This window comes from Miniopterus schreibersii (assembly GCF_964146895.1).
Source record: "Miniopterus schreibersii genome assembly, chromosome: 6".
Classification (NCBI taxonomy): Eukaryota; Metazoa; Chordata; class Mammalia; order Chiroptera; family Miniopteridae; genus Miniopterus; species Miniopterus schreibersii.
This window is the reverse complement of record NC_138107.1, coordinates 71,279,956-71,306,339: the sequence shown is the minus strand read 5'-3', so window position 1 is coordinate 71,306,339 and position 26,384 is coordinate 71,279,956. Positions and strand designations below refer to the sequence as shown.

The following is a 26,384-nucleotide window of genomic DNA, read 5'->3' as shown; positions in this document are numbered from 1 at the left end:
CTGATATGGAAAATCAGAAACATAAAAATCAAGCGACATCAGAGAATGAGGCAAGGAATCCTCATGATTATATTATAAAATTTGGAAACACTAGTTCCTAGTTTTTCAGCTCTAACTACTTAATTGTTCCTTCCATCTGTCTTCCCAGTAACTATACAAAACCCCCTCTCTGCATTTTCTATTATTTGATTTTGGTTAAACTATGGCAGGACTTTGTATGCTGTCATTAAACAATTATCATCCCATCAAAATTATTTCAGAAACCTACTCTGGAAATCACGTGGGCATGTTGCCAATTTATCCACATAACGTGGAGGAGAAAAATGCTGCTGACATTTTTAGAAGTCAGGAAACTACTTTTAAAGCTAGAAAAATACAAAAGTATCGTCATTTAATGGGAACTTGGTTTCATGTCACAGTGCACACTCCTGCCAGAATCCAGTGCTATGTAGCTACTTACACTTTGATTTTCAGCAGATGTAGTCAAAGTTGACAACATTCTCCTGTGACTCATTAGAAAATATTTTCACTGAAAACATATTCTTGATTTAAAACATAAGTGGCCTCATTTGATTTTTTTCTCAGCAGCTTGTATCAACCTGTTTTTAACTCCCTAACTTTCCCCACCTTTCTACACTACATACCAACATCTTGATCTAGTGAACTAACCCAGATAATGAATAATATTGAATATCAGTTTCTCCTAGCAACCCTTTACTTGAAAGAGCGAGAAAAATATACCAAAGTACGTTTAACAAAAGTAATTTCCTTCTGTCCCTCCTGCTTCATTAGGAATAATTTATATTTGCTCCAAATTAAAGGGTTTACAATCATAAAGAATAAATTATAACATAAATATGCTTGGTCTGACATTAAAACAATTGGGCATGTGTGAATTATGCCCAGAAAATCCACCGGCAGAGCAAGCTGATTCCCCTGGACACTGACCTGGATTTAGCATGACCTGGTGTGGGCAGGAGCTGACCTGAGCTGGCGCTGCTCTAACCAGGGCAGCGAAAGACGGCAGACCCTGGAAGGCTCACATTTAGTCAAAAGATAAATACCATGTAGCAGTGTTATAGCTTAGATGTATTTAATTAACTTTCACCCATGTGCGTTATGATTAATCTTTAAACAAATGCAATCCTCCTGCATCTTATACCCTTTCACCAGTTGCAACTGGGGACAAGATTTTACTAAATACAATTTTAACCTGCAAATGGCTTTTAAAAAAAACAAGCCATATCAGGACTTTCTTTAGGAAACTAGCCTTTTCCATTCTACAATGCACAATTTCCCCCCCAAAAATGTCTACATTTTTAGTGAATTCCTGGACTCTATAATTTAGAATCTTCCCAAAGTTTTCAAACCAACCTCCTGTAGTAGGCATGCAAAAGGAGTAATGTTAGGAGAGGCCACTGAAATTTCAGGAGAGAAACACTTGTCAGACTGATAAGTACTAACTCCTACTGCTGACAATATTGACAGAAAAGCCAACTGGGTAAAAGTAACACGAAAATGCGAAGAAAAAAAGTAGCCACTGAATCAGTCAGACCCACTAAATAGAAGATATGGAAATCTGTGCTGATAGTCACTCAGGGAGAGTTCAACCAACTGAGGCAGCTTCGATGTGGATGTGAAAATTCAATTTAATGAAAACCTATTGCATAAAATTTCCTTTCCCATAAGAAAAGGGACATGATTATTTAGAAAGTAAAAAACACTCAAAAATACTTCAAATAAACTAGTCTCAGCAACCTCTTTGGCCTTACCATACACACAGAATCAATTCACACGCTTTGTAAAACCAGTTTGGTCACTCCCAGGAATTGCAGAGATGGAAAACAAGCATACCTTTGCTATTCATTTGATTCTTAACCTGAAGACAAGGCCCACATTTTGCACTGAACTCTTTTTTCTCCCCCAATTTTTTTTAGCAGCCACTCTCCTATTTTAATTAAATGGATCCTCAACGCATGACCATAGGGAAAGGACACACAAAAGAATGCAATGTGAGAAACTGAGGATGTCATAGTGCAAGTAAAGGAGACCAGTCCCAAAGGCTTTCCAACCCATTTTAGAGTAGTGATAAAAAGTAAATCAAGAGTTTATCAATATTTAAGAGTCAAGTATTTCTAATATTCCTCAGGGATCACTAATTCCCACTGCATGAAGAAAAAGACTTTTTCATGAAGTGAAATTCAATTTTATAAAAATTTATCTGACCTAATACTGAGAATTTGTTAGAACGCAACAGATAGATTGGAAATGAAATGGAAGGAGTGAAAAGGTACTGAACATATAGACATTTGGGAAATAATTTGGAATCTGCACATTCCTCTTCTTGCATTTTCAGGAAAAGGCCTTGAATCCCAGCTGTGGAGTTACTGGCTCTGTCTGCTGTTGGGACGCAGACCTGCAATTGTTTTCCTAAGGCACTGACGGGTGGTGCTTTGCTGCCCATACTCTCACATGGATGTCCTTGTTCCAATGTCAAGTGTCCGTGAGAGCCACGACTGGGATTAATTGGTGCTTTTTCCAGCAACACTGAATGACTCATTCTGGACCCTGAGAAAGTTGGCTTTACTAGCCTCATTTCTAAGCCTGTATTTATCAGAGGTTTTTCAGTCCACCAGACACGTGTGAACTTTTAGGATATGTCTCCCCTGACCGTAATCAGGCACCTACTGGGTGCCTGATTATGAATTTTTGAAAACATGCCAGGGAGTTTGGGGTTCTCACTGTGACTGAGTTACTACTGAGATTTGGGAGAAGTCAGGTTTGAACAGTCCTGCGATGTGTTGGGCATAACAAAGAACTGACTCTTCCAGATCTCCCTGGAGGGACACTGGTGGGTCATCCACACTCCCAGTCACGTTGTACACACACACCTCTTTTCATCTCTACACCACGGTTATCATCATTGCTTCTAAACAACAAAAAATAACAAGAAAACCTAGGGGAACCACTACCCCAAGAGCACACATGAAACATTATGCTAAAGAATATGTACAAGACAGTGTCTCGGCGACAGCAGGCTGTTTTGTCTGCCGCTGGATGGCAGACATCACGCTCCCTCCCAAAGCCTGCAGCCATCGCCACAACAGCTGCGCACGAGGGGCGTGGTGCGCCTGCCTTGGCGTTCTGCCACACCGTGTTAATCACCTTTTTCCCAGGCCCGACCATGGTGCCTGCCATCCCCATTAGTTGAGACTCGGGATGTTCCATCTGAAGAAAATAAAAAATGAGAGAACAAGTAACCTGGGGATATAAATTATAAAGGATTGCGTCACTTCATGTAATAAGACTGTGGGTGTTCTTGAAGAGATGCTATTATTTTTGAGAGGTATGGAATTTCTACAAATTAATCATATGACAGAGCATAATAATCAAGCCTATAAAAACAGAACAACTGTTCCTTAAATGAACTTTTGTCTCAAGCAGCATTTTCATAGACTGTGTTGCTTTAAAGATAAAGGTGTAAAGCTCTATTATACAAGTCATCCTAAGACAGAAGAAAGGAACACAAAGAAAAAGGGGAAAAGAGAAGGAGGGAGGAATAGAGAGAGATTGATTGATTGTTAAATTTCTTAAAAAGTTTGGTATGAGCATAATGATTTCAATTAGAGTAACCATAAAATTTGTTGAAAGTCGTGTCTTTAAGCAGAGGGGATGCTGGGACAGCAGGTGTAACTGGCACTGTGTTTGGGGCAAGCTGGGATGTACAGTCACCTATTCACTGCAGCGACCTTGTTTATAAATGACCTTTAAGCCTTATTAGTTATTATATGGCATAATTCATGTAGGTAAAGACATGAAAAACTTTTCCCACAAAAAATTGTACATAGTGGCTGCTCATTCATTTATTCACTCATTCATATAATAAATATTTGTTGCTTTCCTACTATGTGCCAGGTCCTATACTAGGTACCCAAACTGGATTTTAAAAAGTCTCTCCTAAATGATCCAGTCACTGAGTTGCTCCTATAAATGGGAAAAATAAATAACTCTGCAAAGCCTCAGCTATCCAGAACCTTCAAGGAATGATCACTAGGGTCTAGTCAAATTTCCTGGGTGCTCAGATGAACATCATTATAAGCAACAGCACCTTTAAAATGGAACCATTTTGTATATAAATAATCCTAAAATGTGTTATGATGCTAAGCATAATTTAACTTTTACTTAGAGAATCAAGGTGATCAACAATAATGAGAATCATTGTACTGAACTAGGCAGCCCAATGCGCTTAGGAATTATGAAGCACAGAGGGCTTCTGGCGATAATTCCAAAGCATCTCATGTGACTAAGCATTTTGCTTTCTTACATTTACATTTGATCGCTTTTTGTGTCCTTTTTTGTTTAGACCTCACTTCTCAATACTATTGCTATGCCTATTTGTAATAAGACCAGTCATTTAAATTCACCTAATATGTGGCAGGTACTTCTCTAAGTGTTTTGCATATATTTCTCCATTTAGTCCTTAAAATACCTCCATGGGATAATATGGTATAAGTCCCATTTTACAGATGAGGATGTCTGAGGCACAGAGAAGTGGTTTGCTCCAGGTCAGACAGCTGGGGGTTGAACTCAGTAGTCTACCGTGCTTGCCCACTATGCCAGGTAAGCATGCAAACATCCACAAGGATGAGCTACGAACCTTTAGAATTACGTGTAAAGGAGGAGAGAATATGCTCTGAGACTGCATCTAAGAGAAGCAGGCATGTGAGTTTGAAGCAACGAACTCTGTGACACCTAGATTTGTCATCAGGCATTTTTCTTTTTCTGTACTTCACAAATACACCCATGTGGGCGAACATTGATAGATAACTCAGTTTGCCAAGCTTATCGAGCCTTGGAAATTAATTATCATTAAAATAAAAGCATTTTTACAATACAAGCATATGTATATCTTTCCAACTATTCTTAAGTTGGATATTTTCTCATTAAAAATTTAGACTTTAAAGAAAATTCAAGTTTAATTTTAGTTACATGAATTTTAAAAATATAAAGACAGTTATTTGGCACAGTAAGCATGCCAGAAAGACATCAAGTATCAGGTGATAGAAATTCATAAACACATGAACAAAGGCTCCATTCATCCATTGGCTTACTGAAAAGCAAATGGGAACATTTTGCAGGTTGCTAAGACAACTGAGAAGTGATGATTTAAATGTGAGATAGCGAGCAGAATTCCTGTACCTTTATGAATCAAATTTTTGGAATCCACACTATGCCCTCATCTACATTTATAACTAAAACTTTAAGGGCATTACTTAAAAAAACAACAAAACAAACAAACAAAAACCAGCTTTCAGGCATTTGAGCTGTGCCGATGAAGAAGCCTGAAGCCTTCGGATCAGGGGAGGGCCCTGGTCTTAGAGTATGTGTGTGGTGTGGCGGAGAGAGGTGTTTCTGGCTGGATCAACCCCATCCTGGAGCAGTGATGGATGAGGTGCCTGTCAGAGAATTACCAATAAGTTAAAAAAATTATTGGCAACTGAAATAGTAGCTTTTTTCCTAGCATATTGCTATTTCAAATGTGCAACTCTGGGCTCATTCCATTTTTGCAGCACTGTCCTCCCCGCGGCCATTCGAACGCGCCAGGCAGGCTTCTGCTTAAGGGCCTAGGCGTTGGCTCACTCCCAAGAAAATGCACTTCCCCGGCCCTCTTCTTCACGTATTCCCTCTTTTCCTTCAAGTCTGTGCTTAAATATCATCCAATTTAAAATTACAACCAACTTCTCCCCAGTATGCCGAACCCCCTGTTCTATTCCCTAGTATTTACCATCTCCTAACATACTCCACCATCGTCCATGCTCCTGTTTTGTTTACTGAAGTATCTCAAGCACTCAGACCAGTGCCTGAGATGCCCAATAAGTAGAAACTTTAAGGGCAAGAACAGTGTTCCTATAATTGAACTGCTGGGGAGAAAATTGTGAGATCCTCTTGTTTCTTCCCACCTTAAATTGATGCAACATGAAGTGGGCCCCCCAAACTTCATGTTTCTATTCACACTGAGTCTAGAACTTTGCACTAAAGCTACCCCACATCCAGAATAACCATAAGGATTCATGCAGCTCAGGAACTCCTAAGCAGCCTGTCAGCCAACAGGGTACATACTCAGAGGCCTTCACTGCCCCCATCCATAATAATTTAATGATCACTATGATGCAAAGTAGAGACTTGTCTTAGTTCCTCAGGACTTCTGGATAAAAGTCACTAAACAGATGCTACTTTTTGTAATGTGTTACTCTGACCAAATTAGCTCAAAGCAGCTAACAGTCTCCAGAGAGACTGTTTCGTATTATTAACCATAAAGACTTCAGAGAAACTCAGTTTACAAGAGGCTGACCGAAAACATGGCTGTTCTCTGGAATTCATCACTAATACATGTGGCAAAATGAAGCATTTTCTCATATTTAGAGAATAATGCAGACTGTCAGGGGGATGAGGCCAGGTCCTTTCCACTACCACCATGCCTATTTCAAGTCAAATCTATTGTTTGACGCGATATATACATTTGTTCTCAATACAAAAAAAATTAAAAAATACACGATGTAGAAAATTGGAAAAACATGTTTAAACTATGAAAAAAATAGTGTACAATGCCTCCCAAAAATAACTACAATTTGCTCAGTCTCTCAGGCCTTTTAAATTCATCTTATAGCTGGTTTCTCTGCCTCCAGGCACAGGTGCCATGGCCAATCTGTCATCACAAGTGCAATTTTAATCATGTTATTACCTGATCAGAAATCCACTGGTGACCTCCCAACGCCTGTAAAGACAGGTTGCCAAAATTTAGAGTTTGGACTCCAAGTTGTTGGTTGTATATCTTTGGATATGTTTGAGAGTTTTTGTGTGTTTTTTTTTTTAAAAAAAGGAAGTCCAAACCTAGATGCTTATTTTGGCAAAATTATCTTCAGAAAGGTCAATAATGTAAACTGCAGTAGAAAGTGCATTCATCAAACAATCATTTAACAACTGGATTAATCACAGGAAATGGAGAAAGCAATTTACATTTGGATTGGTAACTTGGAGCAGGAGGGTAGACTGGGTCCATTGAATAGCAAATGGTCAGTCTGGGGGTGGAAACACAAAGGCCAAAAATTAGTAGAAGGGTTTACAGAAAGAAGTGAATGGAGCTTCTCTTCCTTTATGTTGGCTGCCACTCCACTTAAAGATCTCTCAAGCAATCTCTGCTTTGTAGGTCATGGTTTGTAGATGTCTGACCTATGAAATCAAGCTCCAAGTCTTCATACTAGTGCAATGGATAACCGCTGAGTTATATCTAATTAGGGAAGGGAAGAGTGAGGCACACTGGATTACATAAAAGGAAGACTTGGAAAGGGGTTTTGAATAAAACAGACCAGTTATATATTCTGGGTAGAGGCAGAAAGTAGATGCATATGTTGGGTTATCTGCTCAGAATCCTTTCCTGGAAGTTCTGCTCACCTGTTTCATATGCTCCCAGGGGGTGTTCTCCTGAAAGCCACATTTTGTGAATCTGTCTTTCTGATGCCATTACCTTCCCTGGAAATTTGGAACAAGATAAAGAAAAAGAGAGAGATTCTGTTGTTTGGTTGCCTAAAGAGGTAAAAATTATAAAAACAGGAGCAGGATTGCACAGGCATTATCTTCCTGTTGTGGGACCTAGAGAAAAAGTAAGACTGATCAGCCAGTCTTCCTAAGAGAGATAAAGGCTTTGAAATTGTGCAGCAGCCAGGATGTAGGAAGACCCCAGACCTTATGAAGTCCAGCAAGCCCTCTCTTCTCAAGTTCTCTAAGACATTATGCCCTTGTTAAAAGCTGAAACAACAAAGTAATAAACAGCAAACTCCCCTGGCTCGCAATGGTAGCTACAATAAAAAAGAGAAACCAAAGCCAGCCACAATCTGTGCTAATTTACCCGTATTCCAATCTAATGTACTACCTTTCCACATGGATTAAGTGGTGCTGTTCACCATCCATAAAAGATACCTTCCAATTTCAGTTTCTACTCCTTTTTTGTACCTTACTGTGGGCTCTCCCCCATTTTTCAGATCTTACCTCTTCTTTGACATTCAGCCTTAAATCTCCCCTGAAACTCCTCCTGACCACTCTGGCTCACGGTGCTTGGGGCTCGAGCTGCACGCTGGGGGTACCATTCTCCTCTACCCTCTGGTGAATGTGCTCATCTCTAGAAGGACCAGGTGAGTACAGCCCTAAAACACATGCTCTCAATACACCAATGCCCAGTTTTACGGTAAGGTCTATGTGGGAAATGGGGACAGGAGCAGGAAAGAACGAAATTAAAGTACCTATGTAACTGGTATATTTTTTTTCTGGAATGTGCTTTCTGGAACCCATGTTAGATTCATGTTCTTTTATGTCAGTTTAGAACTAAAGGAAAAATATGAAATGGGACTAAATGAACATCTAACAGATTAGAACACGGCAACAGGCGAGCAGATTACAGCAATTAGGTACGAACAGCGCATGTCCTCATTTTTACCTCTTGCAGACAATTTTATTGTAAGTTATTTGTTCATCTTCCTGTAAATACTATAAGTATCTACTGAATACTGTCTTTCTGATCAGTGAACAGGGCAACCACACATAGAAAGTACCATTAAGAACGGCTCACCTGGTAACCTGGAGGAATAGAAAGGCAAGGTCAATGTCCAGGGACTTACTGTCTCGATTCAGAGGTGAGGTAACAAGAGCTTGAACTCTCACGGTGGCAATGGGAAGGGGCAGGATAAAGGGATTCAAAATATAGCAAAGGAAAATTAAACACAGCTTGAGGATCAACAGGAGTTGAGAAAGGAAAGAGAGGAGTAAGTCAAAGACTACTCTAAAAGTCTGAGGCAGGACAACTAAGAAAATCACCACTAAAGAAAGACACTGGGGTAAGGAATGTAATAATTATAATTTTTTACAAGAGGAGTTTGAGACAGCAGAGAAATCCCTAGTAAAATCGTATCAGGGATTTGTGGTTACAAGAGATGTTCCAAGAGAGACTGCAAGCTGGATTTATATATTTGAAAGTTATTTATTCACTTACCACCTATGAACCTACATGCTAAGCCCTGAGCTGTTTAATGATGATACAACAGGGAACAAAAGGAAGCAGATATAATCCCTCACCTCATGGAGCTTGGAGTATAGAGTATCACTCAAATGAGGCAACTGTGAAGGGGAAGTATATGGGCTCATGTGGCCATATGACCAGTGGGCCAGCCAGGGGAGAGCAAAGATCTGAAGGGTGAGTTGATATTAAGTAGGGGAACAAAGCTGGGAGGGGAAAAGTAGCACAAAAGGGGAAGGAGTGGTCCAGCCTCCGTAGAGGGAGAATGGCACCTGTAATGCAGACCTTCCCCTCAGGGGGATCGTGACTGAAACCAAAGCTGGAGTCACAGGAAGTGGCCTGAGCATGCTGGGCCTTGCAGGCCAGGTGGAGAGTCGTGAACAGAGATTATGCATGAAATAATATGAAATGAAAGGAAAGCAAAAAGGACTCTGAAGACAGGGAAGCAAAGGCTAAAAAAGACATGTGTGAATGAAGGGGTGTCAATAATGAGGCCCTTCTTCCCTTCAGTGGCAGCCTAGTCTTCCTTCACTGTGGGTCTGAGGATATCGTGCTCCACTTTAGACACATAACAACTATTCTGTGGGCAACAATGTGGAAGAGCCTCTCACATGTATTATTTTACTCTCATGTACTCATTCAGTCCTGGAAGATGATTCACTTTGGAGGTGAAACGCACAAAGAAATCAGTATGTGTAGAGAGAGCACTAAGCTATGCTGGCCAATAAATTACCAAGAGTTCCCAACGAACTATAGGAAAAGGCTAATCAGGAACACATATGGTAAGGCATTTAGGAAACAACAATCTAAATTTTGAGATTGTGGTTTAAATCTTCAGTTATCACTGATATCAGGGATTTAGCAGATGCTGCAAATAATTATCTGAGGAAATCAACTCAATATGCTCCCATGACCGAAAGGGTCAGGCTATCCCAGATAGCGAGGATGCGATCAGCAGCAACGCAGAATACGCCGCTCATTCTTATTCAGAATCCCAGCTGCTTCCACGCCTGTAGGAATCTGTCAGCATGCACCAAGGCGGGCAAAACAGACTCAGAAAACCTCCAGTGGAGGGGAGCCAAAATGCTGGAGAGACTAGAGGAGCATCTGCAAGAAGCAGGGCTTTGACATGAGACAAAAGGCTCTCAAAGTTGGGAAGAGAAAGATAAACTTATAATAAGACTCAGGTTAACTATACCATTTTATATAGAGATAGAGTTATCAGGGTCTTTCTCTTCAAATCCTGAAACACGAGAATTAGATCACACTCTTAGAATATCTCTGTATTAATTATCTATAATTTTCAAGGGAAGGATATGACTTGAAAGGATAGTTTTAAACAACTACAAGGAATGAATTATTATTTTGTATTGTGATTAGTAATTTTCTGGTTTCTTTAGCCCAGAAAGATAGTCTATGCTAGTAATATGACTAAGCCCAAGAAATACTTATATAATCCCATGGACTGTACAGCTAGATTGTGTTACAGGGGGTACCTAATTTTATTGGTGCTGTGTCCTAAAATTTTCAAGATTGAAAACATGCAACCTGGTAGCAATAATTTTTGAGACTACTTAGGGATAGAATATTGGGCTAGATGGGCCTGTGATTTGACGCAGTGAAATACTATGTGTGTTTTCACAAAGGGGTCCTCAGCTTTCACTGGTATGAATACTACAGCATTTAATTTTTAATAGAAAATTATAAGCAGATAACCATTTCTGGATTCTGGAAGCACTGCAATAATTACTTTACTAGCAAATAAATGTGTATAACTTACTGTCTTAAATATAACATTGTTAAATCATAACTATTTACATAAGATGAATAAGTTGCATTTTTAAAAAAGTTTTTATACACAGACACTGAATAAACTTCCGGAGACTCACTGAACTACTAGATGTTCAACAGAGATTCACTCCAAAAGCTGAAAAGTCTTCTGTCTTTTGCTTGATAATTGTGAAGTTAGGACAGACTAGGGCAAGAACCCACAGCACATGGCCAGGGCTTTACTGATTTCAGGCAACCATTAAGTTCTCGGCAAGCCCAATTCCTTTACCCTTTAAAGTGGGGAGGAGTCCCCCTTCAGAGTCATCTTAGAGTCTAGATGGAAAACCTATCATCTCAGCTCACACGCACCATATGTACTTCCTATATTTTAGTACTTAGATTCCCGTATTGTAAGCTACTAGTGGTGCTGTGGACAGGATGAAGGGAAGCAATAATGTAAAAAACAACCTGATGTATTTCCTGGAAGTCACTTCAAACCCAGTTTCACCAGAATCATTATTTCCATTCACTCCTCAATTAACGGACTGAGTTTAAAACAAAATTGCCTGATTTGAGTTTTGTTTTCTTTCTATGTAAAGTGTAACCCAACTTCATCAAAGATCATCAAAGAGATCATATGGATATGATAGGGACTATTTTAACATACAGGCACTCTAAGATTATTTGCCAAGAATGCAATTAAAGAATAAAATATTTCCTCACCTGCTATCAGAAATAAGAAGGACTGAAAGCAGAAGACTTTTTAAAAAAAATATGGGACTCAAAGAAACTTCTTCTATTAACTTTGCTTGTCCAAGAGGTGTCTATCACAGTAAAATTAAGCAAGGTCAATGTCTTTTCAGTGAAGACTCGAATGAGGCAAACATCTCCCAAATAAACTCACCACAAATATAGACAAAATCAGCATAAAATGTTTCCGTTCATGTCTTAAGATGGTCTATCTGGCAACAAACAATTTTAGGGTATGGTGAAGTATGCGAAAAATATAAATTTTAGCTTTCTCCTGTACACATTTTATAGTTAATATTAGTCTTAGGAACAAAGGCCAACGACAGTATATTCTGGATATGGCACGCAACATAGAGGAAAGTAAAAAACACACAAAACATTGAGAAATGTCACTTTTTCTGTAAAACACATTATATCCCCTTTCATAGACGTCAAGTTTAATAATTTTATGGACCTGAGAAAACACTGTCCCTAATGTTTGACTTTCGGCATAGACGCACAATGTTATTTCTAAGCAGACATTCTTACCTACTTCCATCGCATGAGTTCGTACATTCTCCTTTCCCCCATCTACCAGGCACATCTGCAGCCCACGCATTTCTTTCCCAAGGAAGAATTAAGGCCAAGCAAGACAAAGAATTTGCTGATACACATATGTCACTGCAAGAATTTTCCTGACAAAGTCTCCACACCCAATTTAATTACTTCCCTACTGTAAAAACACTTTCCATCTGTATTCATTCTAATCTTTTCAAATCCAAAACCAACATACTATAAAGCTAGCTAAATGAGTGACATTAGCTTTAGGTTCCAAGTGAGGCAGCATTTTATAAGGCAGTGGGTCTCCAGCCTGCATGCATTTTATGCTGATGTAGTATTTCATTTGGAGCTCAGTTCTTTACTTTATATTTGTTTAGAATAAAATTATCTAGCCCAGGCTTTTAAATCTCTATCTGAATATCTCTCTCTCTTTCTCTCTCTTTCTCTCTCTCTCCCTCCCTCTCACTTCTACCCATTTGTGGATTATACACTCTTAATGATACAGAAGATTATATATAATCCTTTTAATATAAAATGTATAGGAATTACTTATAGAAATATCACACTCCATAAAGCAAAGGAAAGGTTACTCAAACTGTAAACAGACTGTACAAATATGTACTTGCTGTCCAAAAAGAATATATGGCAGTCATTGACACGTTACCTAATGCTATATTGTTTAATTACAGCAAGAAAATCACTACATATATCATATTTTGGAGCAAGTAGGATAAAACAAGCAGACCCATTTCACCATTAAATACAAATTTCTTAATGCAATAGGTTATGGTATCTCATTAATATCATATTAAGGATATGTATTTATTATGACAATGGTATTTACAATACTTTCACTTATCTACTTAAAAGTGAGCCCCTGGATCTTGAAATGAAAATGTATAGGCCTGAAAAAAAATCTGTTGGGCATGTAGTGTCCTGACCATTTTAATTCATCATTTATACAGGCTCCGAATAAGCAAAAAGAGAATGTCCAATTAATTTTGATTTTTCCAATTTGACAGCATTCACAAAATCTAGCAATGTTTGATTGAAAAGAAATATTGTAGATTTTTTGGTAAACCTAGATTTGAAAGTTACTCAGTTTGTGGCAAAGTTTCAGATGTGAATACATGATAGGAGATTGGTAAGAAAAATGAAGGTGAGTGGAAAATAATGAATGCGAAGGGAGGATGTTTTCAAGTATTTCTAGAGATGGGTCTGCTATTATTTTTTAAAGCTGACTTTAACCATTGCCCCTTTTATTAATATTATGATTAATGGCACCCTAGGCAGTCAATTTCCATACAGGTAAGTCCTTAAAGAAACTTAGTATTTCAAATCACAGTTGTATCTGGAAAACTGCAGCTTTTCTTAGAAAGTCTTGGCCTCCGTTTTACTGTACCTGGAATTCTGAGGCTCTGAAACATCTGATTCGGTGCAAGTTTTCTTTACCTGTAAGAAAAGAGTACTAGTTATTCTCATATGAAAATACAACTTCCTCACTCAGGTTCACACACTTGTTAAACTTAAAGTGGATACAGCTCTGCTCACCAAGATCTCCATAAAATACTCCCCGCATTTTACAGCAGCAGCATGCAGTACTAAATAGTGTATTTCATTATTTTCCCATGAACAGCTGCCAAAGGCACTTCCCTAGGCTCCATTAGTATATAAAATGTTCAGCTAAAATAGCTCGGGACTAGCCCAACGAGGAACAAAGAAACCAAAGAGCCAGGCTTCCCACGTAGGAACTAGAAAGCCATACTGTTCTCAGTTCACTAAGAAATGTTGTTTCAATCGATACTGCTTCTGTCTCCTACCAAAGCACACAATAATAAACACCAGGTTCTGGGGGCAAAGCCCAGTGTCAGCTAAAACATTCATATATTAATTTTCATTTTCTCAATCCAGTGGTTGTATGTTTTATATACTTCTCAGCATATTAATTAAGTTTCGGCATTGCTCACAGGCTTCTCACATATATTTGCAGGATATTTTTGCAGACTATATTTCAACTTTGGGGTCTTTAACCCACGAAAGGTAAAGAATGAAAATAACTTTTACTTTGAGGACACGCTATTCATTTCTGGACAATAGTGTGCAATAGAGTCTCTAAAATAAAGAGCACAAATCCATTGCCTCTTACAACTTCACTGCAAGCACAGGTACTTATGTTTGACTTTTATGGTCCTAATGGTATATGCAAAGGAGACTAAATTCCAAAAATCCCTCAGTTAATATGAACCATTAACAATGTACGTTTCCAAGCCCACTGTCAGATACTCTGAGTGTCTATATTGCCATGATGTATCCATGTAACTACAGAATCCAAGACATTTAAATTCTGATGTGTAGCTTGGAAGTGATAGATAAGTTTACTGACTATATACCATGGGTATACACTGCAGTACAGGTGGTGTCACTTAAGAGTACAGTTTGAATTTTAAGGACACTACAGCATTGTATTTCTAGCACACGATTATTTTCTCCTCTGACTCAGAAAAATGCTTAAAAACAAACACACAGAAAACCCCTACACTTCCAAAAATCTGTCTTTTGCTATCCAATTTAAGCCCAGACATTTTTATAATCTGGGAAACCAATTATCTGCTTGATTAACTGTACTCTCTTTTACATCCTGGGTGTGCATTTATACAATATGAAAATAAAACTCATTAGCAAAGAGATTATCCTATTTGTAACATTTTCTATGCTTGTAACATGGAATTCAGCACCATGAGATGGAAGAGTGAAGAAATGTTTCCAAGAATAATTAGTTAAAAAAAGAAAAAGAAAAAAAATACTTTTCTTAAAATGTCAACACAGAATTCACTATAAAACCCACAGAAGTCTTATACTCATTAAAATTTGTCCAAGAAAAATAAAAACTAAAAGGAAAGGATGCCAGAGTAAAACCCTTCTTTCCCACTGGTTCTTTCCTATGATTCATCCCCAGAAACTACAGGAACTGCCCAATGGATACATAGAAATTATCTCAATGTGAATGTCACTTTCCTGAAGACTATGGTGACTTGACTTTGGGACTGACTGAAGAATCTGCAGAACACATATGCAAACTAAACATATACTCCCAAGCAACAGTCAGAACCTAGACAAGCTTCCTATGGTTCAAAAACAAAAAAGAATTTTTCTTTAATACTCATGGTTGTATAAAGCATCATTCCCCAAATAATTACCAGAAAGTTCTGATTATTTTAATTTTCTCTCAAAGTAGTAATTGTAATGGCAGAGGTCACATCTATTGATTGCTAATAGTACCCTCAGAGTTCTAGATCCATAGCTAATAAATACGTGATAAAAGACTGAAGTATAGATATCCTCTTAGATATTGTAAGAACTATGCATTATTCAAAGTGATTCTTTTTAGGGGTTTCATTCATTTGATCATGGTCAAATGAGGGAAGAATAATATTTAGGATACCGTGACTACTATAGGAGGGGTCTATACAGTGTTGTGGGTGTTCAGAGGACAATCTACTCCAGCCAAAGGAAGCTGGGGATGGCAATGAAGGAAGTGGCTTCTGAACTAAGTCTTAAAGGAAACAGGCCTCATCATGGGGTTTGCCAGAGGAACCATGTTATGAAGACCTTATAAATGATAAAGAATTTAGAATATTATCTTGGTCCTATGAAGACTAGTTAAAGGTTTTAATGAACAGACTGAGTAGAGGTGGCACAGAAGACAGTGTGGAAGAAGGACAAGGTGAGCGCTGAAAGACAGATAACAGCCTAATGCAACTCGAGCGAAAGCACAGGTTCAATGAAAGCAGGGATGGCACTGGTCTTGACCCTAACTACATCCCAAAACTTAAGTAGGTGCTCCCTGCTATGTTTGCGCCCTGCCAGTCATATGTTGAAATTCTAACCTTCGAAGACAAGGAAGTTGGGCCTTTGGGAGGTGCTTAGATCATGAAGGTGGAGCCTTTATGAATGGGATAAATGCTCTTATAAAAGAGACCCCATGGAGCTCCCTAGACCTTCTACCATTGAGGACACAGCGAGGAGATGGCTCTGAACCAGAAAGCCAGCTCTCATCAGACACAACTATGCTGGTGTCTTGATCTTGTACTTTCCAAACTCCACAATTATGAGAAATAAATTTCTGTTGTTCATAAACTACCTCACCTGTGATATTTTGTTACAGCAACCCAAATGGACTAAGAGAATCCCCAAACATTAGTGTACTAATTGAGTAATCCATTGGTGAGAGATGGTAAAGACCTGAATTAAAACAGGAGCCATGGGGAGTTGAGAGGATGTTTTTGACAGATATTTCTGGGACAGAATTGACAGAATATTGTTATTGAGTGAGGCAAAGTATAAAGTAGAATATGATCTGACCCTTTAATCCATCCTTGAAAAAAAAAATTTAGTAATACAAAAAAAAAGTTAACTTATGAATTTAAAATACTTCAAAACCCTACCTTATTTCAGAACTGATGGAGAAAAGTTAAATGAATCATTAAGAAAGTTATATGTTTATAGTGTCTTGAACACGAAATTAGAAGCCAAATGGAAAGTTTTACCTAAATTTGAACACACCCTCCCATTTGAGAGATCAGCAACACTTCATTAAAATGGTGACTGCTGAAACATATATGCTATTGAAGAGAGAATATTATTACAAAATATATAGAACCTTCTGTCTTCAATGACCACCAATTTAGTTTAGAACAAAGTTGAAACAAGCAGGCCAAAAAATGAGGCAAAATTTCATGGCCACAGTTTAAATCCAAAGCCTAGTTTTCATAAGACACTCAAGGAGGTGGGCAAATAATATGCCAAGAGGGGAACGACGAATTGTGTTAAATGCATTTGAGTAGCTGCATTAACGTGAATTTTAAATCTACTTAATGTTATTAAAGTACATGCAACATTAAAGATAAAAAAAGAATTAAAAGTTTAACTATTTAAAGAAAATTATTAGTATATAATAAACATAGAAATGTATTGAAATATTGAATTTTTTAAAATAAATGAATGAATGAATAATACCTAAGTGAATGATACCTAAAATTTTTGAGTGTTTATTATATGCCAGGCACAATGCTTAGGTAGATACAATTTTTCCCCAATTCACAGATGACAATACTGAGAACCAGAAAAATCAATCTGCAGGCAATTTCTGTAGTAAACTTCAAATCCAGATTTATGAAGGCGTTTTAACCAGGATATGTTAAGGACCCAAAATGAAGAAACATATAAGCTAAAGGTTTAAAATTAAGATGAAAAAAGTCTTAATATTTAAAAGTTCAATTTTTACTGCATTATAATAATAATTACTGCCATTTGTTAAGCAATTATTCTTTTTCATTCACTGTGCTGGACTATGTATATAAGTAATCACATTAAATCTATGAAGACAGGTATGATGGATGAAATCCTTCACTTACAAATGAGAAAACTAAGGCTTAAGCAAAACCTAAGGTCCAATGTCCCACGGCTACCACTACCAGGGATGGAATTAGGACTGAACGCCATATAGCAAGCCTTTCTTTCTCTCCTATGCTAGATTTACCCGTTGCTTTTATTAGGGTTTTTTTTTTTTTAAACTAAGAATTGAAACTAATGTTCCATAGAATGCTTTTTTAAAGAAGAACCTACCAGTTACTTCTTATATCAACTATGAAAAGAATCTCTTACATTGGACTACTGAAGAAACCAGTTTTCACCAAGCACTAGTAACATTTAAATTCCATGTAAGCAGAGTGAAGTGCTCTGAAGAAAATGTCTAAACCTCTAGCATCCACCATCCTCAAAACTGTTAAAAAGATGTAATGTGAAAAACAACTTCAGTTTTTTGGGTTTGTTGTTGTTGTTTTTTTGCTGTTTCATGTCTGAAACAGCAAGGTCCATTCATTCAACAACACTTCCCTGAATGCCTTGGGCATACTGGAGACCACTCTAGGAACAAAGAACTAGACCTGGGCAGGGCAATGGAATAACCACTAGCCACGCGTGACTATCAGACCCTGAAATGCGGCCAGTCCAAACTGAGAGGTGCTGTAAGCGCAAAAGGCACACGGGATTGCAAAGACGTAGTATAAAAAAGAATGTAAAATGTCTCAACCTTTTTTACACTGAGAAATGAAATGATATTTTAGATCGACTGGGTTAAATAAAACAAACTCCCCTGTTTCTTCTTAACTTTTCTAACGCAGCTACTAGAAAATTCAAAATACATATGTGGCCTGCACCCTATTTCTGTTGAAGAGCACTAACCTAGAGCAACAAAACCCTGCCTGCATGGGTCGTGCACTCCAGCGGAGGAGACATACAGTAAATAAGTGATCAGGCAACGGAACCTAATGCCAGCAGTGCGAGTGCCGAGAGACAGCGGAAAGCAGGGGTAGGGAAGATCGGCCAATTTTATTACATTAGTTAGACAATTATAAAAAAAAATCTTGTTCTTATTTGACAATACCACTCATTCTTCAAGTTTTTTAGGCTGTATGCACATAAATAACAGAAACTGTACTTTTTACCTGAAACTAATACAAAATAATATTGAATGTAAACTGTAATTGAAAAAAACCCTGTGCTTTTAAAATAAATTATAAAGAATGTGGGATTTGGGATTGGAAGTAATGAAAACTTTCAATGTCTGGAAAATATATGTAGAAAATATAATCTCTAGAGTGTTTTACATTATAACTATTATATTCAAGTATAAAAATCACCTTAAAATTTTTCATGTCTTCTGACCATGAGGTGCTTTGAGCAACTTCTGACCCTTTGTATGAATTAACTTTTGTAAGAATTAAAAGCATGATTAACTCGTAAGAAATCTGCAGAAAAGAAAAAGTTTCTTTTATCCCATCCTCCATCTTTTAAAAAAGCTGGAACCAATTATGCCAATTATTTTCTACTCAATCTTGCTGTTTATAAGTCCTGAAACATTAACGACAATAAAAAAAATTAAAGAACTGAATAATGGAAGAAGACGTTTTAAAAAGATGTCTTTTGTGACTTCATTTTGTTTGCAAATGAACTTCAACGATTAAGTCTTAGAACGTTCTACATGGTAACAAGAGATCAATTCTGCAACTATCCATCCAAGATAAACACTTAAAAAATGAAAGTGTGCTAATGTAACGAATGACTGATTACACATATTTGTACAGGTGATATTTAAGAAAATCTTTATTTCTTCACTGAACTGTGTAGAAAATATAATGTAAGTCAGATTGTCAACTTTGGTTGTACTTCAAATGTGAAAACTCTAAAATGCGAATCTGACTGAATTGACAGTATTTATACAAATACTGTGCCATACCGATACCTAGTCTCTGTATTAATGTGCATATTATAAAATGTATTTTATATTGACCATTGTCACCCAAATAAATTTAATTTAGAAAAATGTATTATATGACTGAGTTAGATAAAATTATTGTAAATAACTGCCTGGCAAAGCAGAATGGGTTTCCTTTAGGTTGTGACTTAGTGAGAATAAGAGATTTCTTGAAGTACCAATTTGAATTTTAAATTATATAATGAAGTTAAAATGCATTTTCTTACAATTATTCCAGCTTCATTCCAGGAATGTAAATTATGCTCTCATTTAATACATTTTAATTAGATGACTCTTTTTAATACATTTACTTTTTTTCACTTAGTTGAATCAGATGATACTAGGAGTTTAATGGGCTTCCCCCAGATCATCCTGTTCTCTAGTTGGTAGAATTAAATAAATATGAATTAAAATATTTCTATTTTAGTTCAGAATGCATAGAGTAACATAGCTAAGACAATATAAAAGTAGGTATATGAATTCACTTAAAAATTGAGTCAAAATAATACTAGTTGGAATATTCAACAAAATATATATTTTTTACAATAGAGGCTTTTGCCAGAAGTTATTCTAATGTTTATTTACTAAGAACAGTGGCAAAAATATATGTTTATTTTCTAAACTTACAAGTTAATAGAACTTAGTGTACAATACATACACACTTTAATGAGATAACCTGTGATTATTTGTGCAGCCAAGTACATATAATTTATGTTGAGAGCAGCATCGAATTGCTGTGCTGCTAGTCCCAAACATACAAACTTAGGGAGACACTGTCTAAACCGGCTTCAGCTAACAGGTCTCCACAACCCTCAACAAGACCTATGTTACACTTTTTATATACGTTTCAATTCAGTTTTTGACTTCTAAAAACTCAAAGCATTAAAAAAAAACAAAAAAAAAACCCTCTGGATCCCAAAGGTTGTCAAGTAGAGTTTTAAAAATATATCTCTGTTTTAATATACCAATACAAATTTGAGAGGTTTTTTTAAAATAATAAAATGCCATTCTGCAAAATGGGGTAAAAACCCCAAAAGTCTTAGAGATAGACTTTGTAAAAATCTAATTATTAAATAATCTAAAACTATTTTTATAGTGTCATTCCTTCTCAGAAACAAAATTCAGCTCTAAAAGTCATACATTTCTGCAATCCTTTCCATGGAGTTAGGAAAGTTTCTGTACTCCTCCCTTCTCTTAGTATCTCCCTTTTCAACTTCTTTATCATTGCTCGCCCAGGCTTTCCCCCCCCCGCCCCCCGACACGGGGTATCAGTTCCCCAAAGCCCAAGCTACCACTTATTTGTAACAGTGAGGCAATGTTACTGCATAACTGGAAGTCGGCATCTACTTCAGTTCAAAGAAAAATGGCCATAACCCTTCTTTAACTGTTATACATAAAGTACAAAGACACAACTGAAGACTCTGTTTTTAACTGCAAGAGTATATAAAATAAACACATACACTGTGAATAGTAGGACAGAAGGTTAATACATAAAAATCCACCACCAAAAACCTAAAGCAGAAGTTATTTTACCCCTCTAGTATTGGACTGCCATGGGTAAGATCTTCATTTCCAGGACCCAGGTTTAGGGAGGTATGTTATACAAAATCACACACTGGGAGAAAGTATGTTTTTAAATGTAAAAAATCCTATAAGCTGTAACTCTTCATCAACTACATCTGTCACAACAGTGTTCAAATTATTCAAGAGTTCACTGCAAGGTTGGATATATTTAAAAAGAAATGTATAACAATGACTCGGAAACACAGCATAATTATTTATGTACAGTATATACCTATTAAATCAAATGTCAGACCACATAAGCTTTTAAAATTCTGAGGCATATTTTCTCCTTAATTATGTCACAGTCCTTTGTCACCTGCCATAAACTCCACATATACTATATGAAATATTCCGGAAATTTTCAAACTCCTTCTAATGGTACGTTTTTCATTATTACCCAAAAGGGACTATATCAAAGGTAACACAGTACTTAAAATGCCACAAAAGGAACCATAAGATGCCTTAACATATCATGTTACAGCTCATATGAAAGTTCTCCACTCCCCCCAGGTTTGGAACAGGGCTAGATTGTTCAGCTGTAATACTCTGCATATATATGAAAGATAAGTGTTAAAAGAATATTTTTCTTCACAAATGTGTACTGTAAACACCCAAGAGATATTTACCCATATAGCTCTGTCTCCTGTATACTTCTGGTTTACAGGTTCTTTGCAGCCCTGGGTGTCACCAGACATACAGTAGTACCGAAACAACAAAGAAGCAAAGTGGGATGTTCAACTCTAAACCGAGATCTAATACTTAACGAGCATAATGTTCATTTGGTATAATCCACTGCAATTAAATTCAAATTGCTAACTCCACTGTGCATTTTCTCGCTGAGCCAGGAAAGAGTAAGTCCACCGGTATTACATATAACAATCTTCAGCTTTAGATTTTTCTGCACTTGAGTGCAGATTTATGAATTCATGCAAACAATGCTTTAATCGTAATCTTAAGAATTGACCCGATTCCCCTAAATAGAGAATCCTTGCTAATGTTTTTAGCAATGTCTTCTGTATCTCTCTGGGTTTTTTCTCTCATTTTTTCAGATATTGGAATGCTTTGACCACAAGGTTAAGAACAACTTCCCCATTTATCATGACCTGCCAAGCACAACGGGCCCCCAGACAACAGAGCCCTCGACCACTTAACAAATTCAGCTCATCTCAGTCAAGAAACTTCAAAAGAATTTGGCCATAGGCATAGGTTAGCTATCGTTTGTTTTAAAGCATAAATATCAATCATTGTGTAACATACTCTTATGTACCTAATATCACTGTCTATTAGGTGTAATTGATAACTAATCTTTTAAATTTCAACAAGTGGTATATAAAGTGGTTTATTAATATATAATTGTTGAATTTATATGTAATAGTCTTAGCAGAAGTTTCTATTAAAATCTCTCTTAGGTTTGAATACATACATATATATATATAAACTTTAAAATATATTTTCAACAAACATATAAAAACTTTCCATGTGACCAATGGCATCTCAATTACTTCTAAGAAAAACTGAGAAATTCTTTAACTTTAAAAACAAACTGATGGATAAAATGTAAACAATAAAATGTTAAAGGCAATTTAAAGTTAAACAGTATATATCGGTATGTATTTATAAACTAATCTAAAGATTTTTATATAATGTAAATATTCCTGACACAGCATGTGGATAAAAGAAGAATATAAAAACATCTATATTTTTAAACTTTATAAATTTTAGATTTTTGATCTCCCACTAAAACAGCAACTTTTATAAGAAGAAAATTCTGGGGTGTTGTCAGTAAGCTTTTTATTTTTAAAATTAAAGTATATATAATAAGAAAAAATGGATCTGTAGCATTCTGCCTTTTAATCTGATATTTTTACAATATTTTAGCCACGTTTTGAGTTTTAAAATATATTCTAAAGTAGTTTTATAAATCCATCTTGCATAACCATTGTTATAAAAAGCTTACAAATCACCTTTCCTCAGGTTTTAATCCTAAAGTGAAATTCTTCATTGGCAGAGTTAATAAAACACAGATTGTGTCATAACTGCACACTAAAAAATACAAATTATGGAATTCCTGTTTGAGTAGATTTTCTATCAAACTGAAGTAACATTTTGAATCACCTACAAGGCTAAGGGCATAGGATAAAACAGCTCCAAGCAAATTTCACACATACAAATATGTGGTTAGAAGAAACAGTCCCATTAACTGTGCAAGTTCAAGTAAAAACTATGCAATTGATTATAACCCTTTTAAAAAGCCAAAGCTGGTTCATTAGGTAGAAGTGACATTTAGTCAGATAATCTCACAATTTTTGTGAACCTAAATATTTGTCTATCATCAAGAATGAAGTACCCTCCCCAGTCCCAATGCAAAAGGGATCTACACAGCGGTTAAACTCAAGGGTTAAACAGTAGAGAAATTATAGATTAGGTCTGTCTGCAGTGAAGGTCTCATTCTAGATAAACCTAATAAATAATTGAGATATACTTACGATTTTTTCCTCTTTGACCTCAATTAAAATGGCTGAGAGCGGGTTCTAAGGACAATCTATTCTGGTTTCCTCAACACAGACTTATGAAGTCATCTGGCTTTTGTATTTCTTTCACAGCTGCATTACCTTCAAAACTGGCTCGCACCATTTCCCCAAAGCAAAACGTGAGACTGCCCCGGACACACACATACACAGTCACCTTCCTTCTGCGGGTGGCTATGAGCTCAAAAAGCCAGATCAAACAATTTTGAAAATTCTAACATAGCTTATAAAGAACTAGGAGGGGAAAAGAGAAAAATCAAAGTAGAGATAAAAAAAAACTGGCCTCTCTTTTTCTCCCTCCCTCCCTCCCTCTCTCCCTCCCCTTCCTCTCTTTAAGAAGTTAGAACACAAAGCATTATATGGTTATTGGCATTTGCTTTTGTTGTCATTTTGACAAGTAATATTTCAGTAGCTTAGGAAACTTTAGATGAATAAATGAACACTCAAGAAGCAAAATAAGGTAGTGCAACATCATTATTCAATTACGCGGGATTCAGAAAACAGTAACTGCAACTAAGAAAGGAGCAGGAAACTGGAGAGCGCTGACTGATGCTCAGAAGACCCTGTAAACCAAACTGGAAAACTTATTGGCTGTGATAATTCATCTTCCCTTTCTTCAAACAGGTCCCCTAAACAATCTAACTCTGGCTGTAAATCAGTTTTCCCAGACACTTAGAATTAGAAGATATTTTCCTCCTCCTCAACTGTGTTTTTCTCACAAGAATAATGTACTAATACCAACAGAGCTGAGCTCTTCTCAGTTGTCCTGGATGAAAGAAAATCTTTAAGATACCGTAATTATTGTGACAATTCACCCTCACCTTAGCCCCTTGATCAACAAAACAGCAATTCACACTCTTTCTTCATGAGATTCAAAGGTACAAAAATGTGATTAAACAATTTAAACCAGAGTTACCAAAGGCTTCCATATAAAGTTTTTGAATCAAAGCACATGCTCAAGTGCACATCCAAATGAAGGGAAAACCAACTAGAAATAAAAAAATTTTTTTAAGTTAAAATTAAACTTGATCTTACTTTTAGAGTTTTAGAAAAATAATGAAGTTACTTATTATAGCAATATTTGCTCTCTTAAATAGTTGATCTCTTAAAAATATAACACACTTCTCATCAAGATGAACACATTTGAAATCTAATGAAAAATCCAAATTCAGCACAAAATTTCAAAATAAAAATTATTTTTAAAAGTCTTTTTATTTAAATAGCTGGTATTAACATTTAAAATCCTGCAGCATGACCCTATAAGGGAAAACTACTCAAAGTCCACTATTAACATTTTCTAATAAAACGTAATCTATTAAATATCAATTATTGCATCATATGCATGGCTTTGAGCATTAGCATAATGCAATTCCAGTAGTTAAATTTTATGAAGACAAATGTACTTACAAGTTTCAGCATGGGCAGAATTAGGGATTTTCTCTTTATGACCTACTTGCTCAATTTTCATGCACATATTTCTTCTATCATCCTCGTGCCAAAAGTGAGAAAAATCCATACAACTTATTTTCGCTAATACTTTTCTCTGAGCTAGAACGGCCTATACTTAAAGGTATCACTTACCACGTAACATAATAATAATTATAACGCTTCAACCAAAAGCTAAATACAACTTACCTCATTCAAAGTCCAAAAAACCTGAAACTAATTCCAGTTTTATTTGGAAGTAAGTTGTGTGTGTGCGTGTGTGTGAAGTTCAACAGCCAATAAATTCCACTCTGCAGTGGGAGCAGAATGAAGCCGGTTGGGAGATTACGGAACCCTCTGAGAGGTTCATTGTCTCTAACCAGCACCCAGGTAGCCTTAAAAACACCTTGCTCGGCTGGCCTCCGGCTCCACAAGCAGTGCAGTTATTTAGGTTAACGAGGAGGAGGCCTGGAGAGTAAACACTCTTGGCTCTGACCAATGGCTTTCCACGACCTCCTGCTTCTAGTAAGACGACTTGCCGTCAGAGGTCGCCCCCATCAGCAGCTCCTGCCTCTGGGTGGAATCTAAGGGACAGCATTTATCCCGATTCCTAGGCTGTCAACCTGCTGCCATGGTGACACATTCACAGACCACTGGTGGAGCTGTGCAAGGAGTTAAATCCCTGCGTTAAAATTGTCTAAAAGCAAATTTTACTGTAATTTCTTGTAAAGCAAAACATTTCTGTAGAAAAAAAATACCTCGTGGCAAGTTAGGGAATGGTACTCATTTAAATGAAGATTAAATAAACTTTGGTGCTAGTTAAGGTCTCCAACCAACATGTTATGCTGTTTTTGTTCGTTCGTTTGTTTGGAGGAGGGGCCTGTAAGAGTTCACTTTCATCATTCTCTCGCTCCATTAACTACAAAATTTTCTTCCCCTCACCACACACATGTATCCTGACCAAGTGGGAAGATAACTTCAGGCATTTTCATTTAATTAGACTTTTATGCATTTTTATTTGAGGTAGAGGAAGGGATGGGCACACAATTAGAAATGCTCACACAGAGATTATCACTTTATGTAAAATGTTATCTAAAATAAAGCCTTTTATGTTTACAGAAGAAGAGATATGTTAGGTTCCAAAGAAATGGGAAGTGAACAAGAGCTGAACTCAAGGAAAATTGGAATGCAAACGAGCCTATTCTCTGGCCCTGAGGTTCCCTTTTATCTAATGGTTCATAAAAAAGAATTGTTTTCTTTAGAGAAAACAACACTATGCAACTTTTCCAATTCATCCTTTTAAAACTGTGTCTTGGAGATGTCAAAAGAAAGACTAAACTCATTTCCTAAGTTCCTCCTAACATTTCAATTTAGTGTTTACGGGCATTATGGGAATTACTGCCTCCAAATTGTCTACATACTTCTG

The 26,384-nt window shown here is 36.7% G+C and overlaps 1 protein-coding gene across 14 annotated transcripts in view; it reads right to left on the bottom strand.

Annotated features, from left to right (window-relative positions):
* EYA4 (EYA transcriptional coactivator and phosphatase 4) overlaps positions 1-26,384 on the bottom strand; it is a gene marked incomplete at its 3' end in the record, with an annotated part of 210,926 nt that overhangs the window by 84,723 nt on the left and 99,819 nt on the right. For 11 of the 14 annotated variants that reach the window (XM_081139549.1, XM_081139556.1, XM_081139552.1 and 8 more), the window contains one exon: positions 13,530-13,579. In XM_081139549.1, coding sequence (XP_080995675.1) covers positions 13,530-13,579 — 50 coding nt within the window. Of the gene's footprint in view, positions 1-3,165; positions 3,229-6,742; positions 6,776-7,452; positions 7,531-13,529; positions 13,580-26,384 lie in introns of those variants that run through there. The other 3 variants (XM_081139550.1, XM_081139563.1, XM_081139551.1) reach the window with 3 other exon arrangements.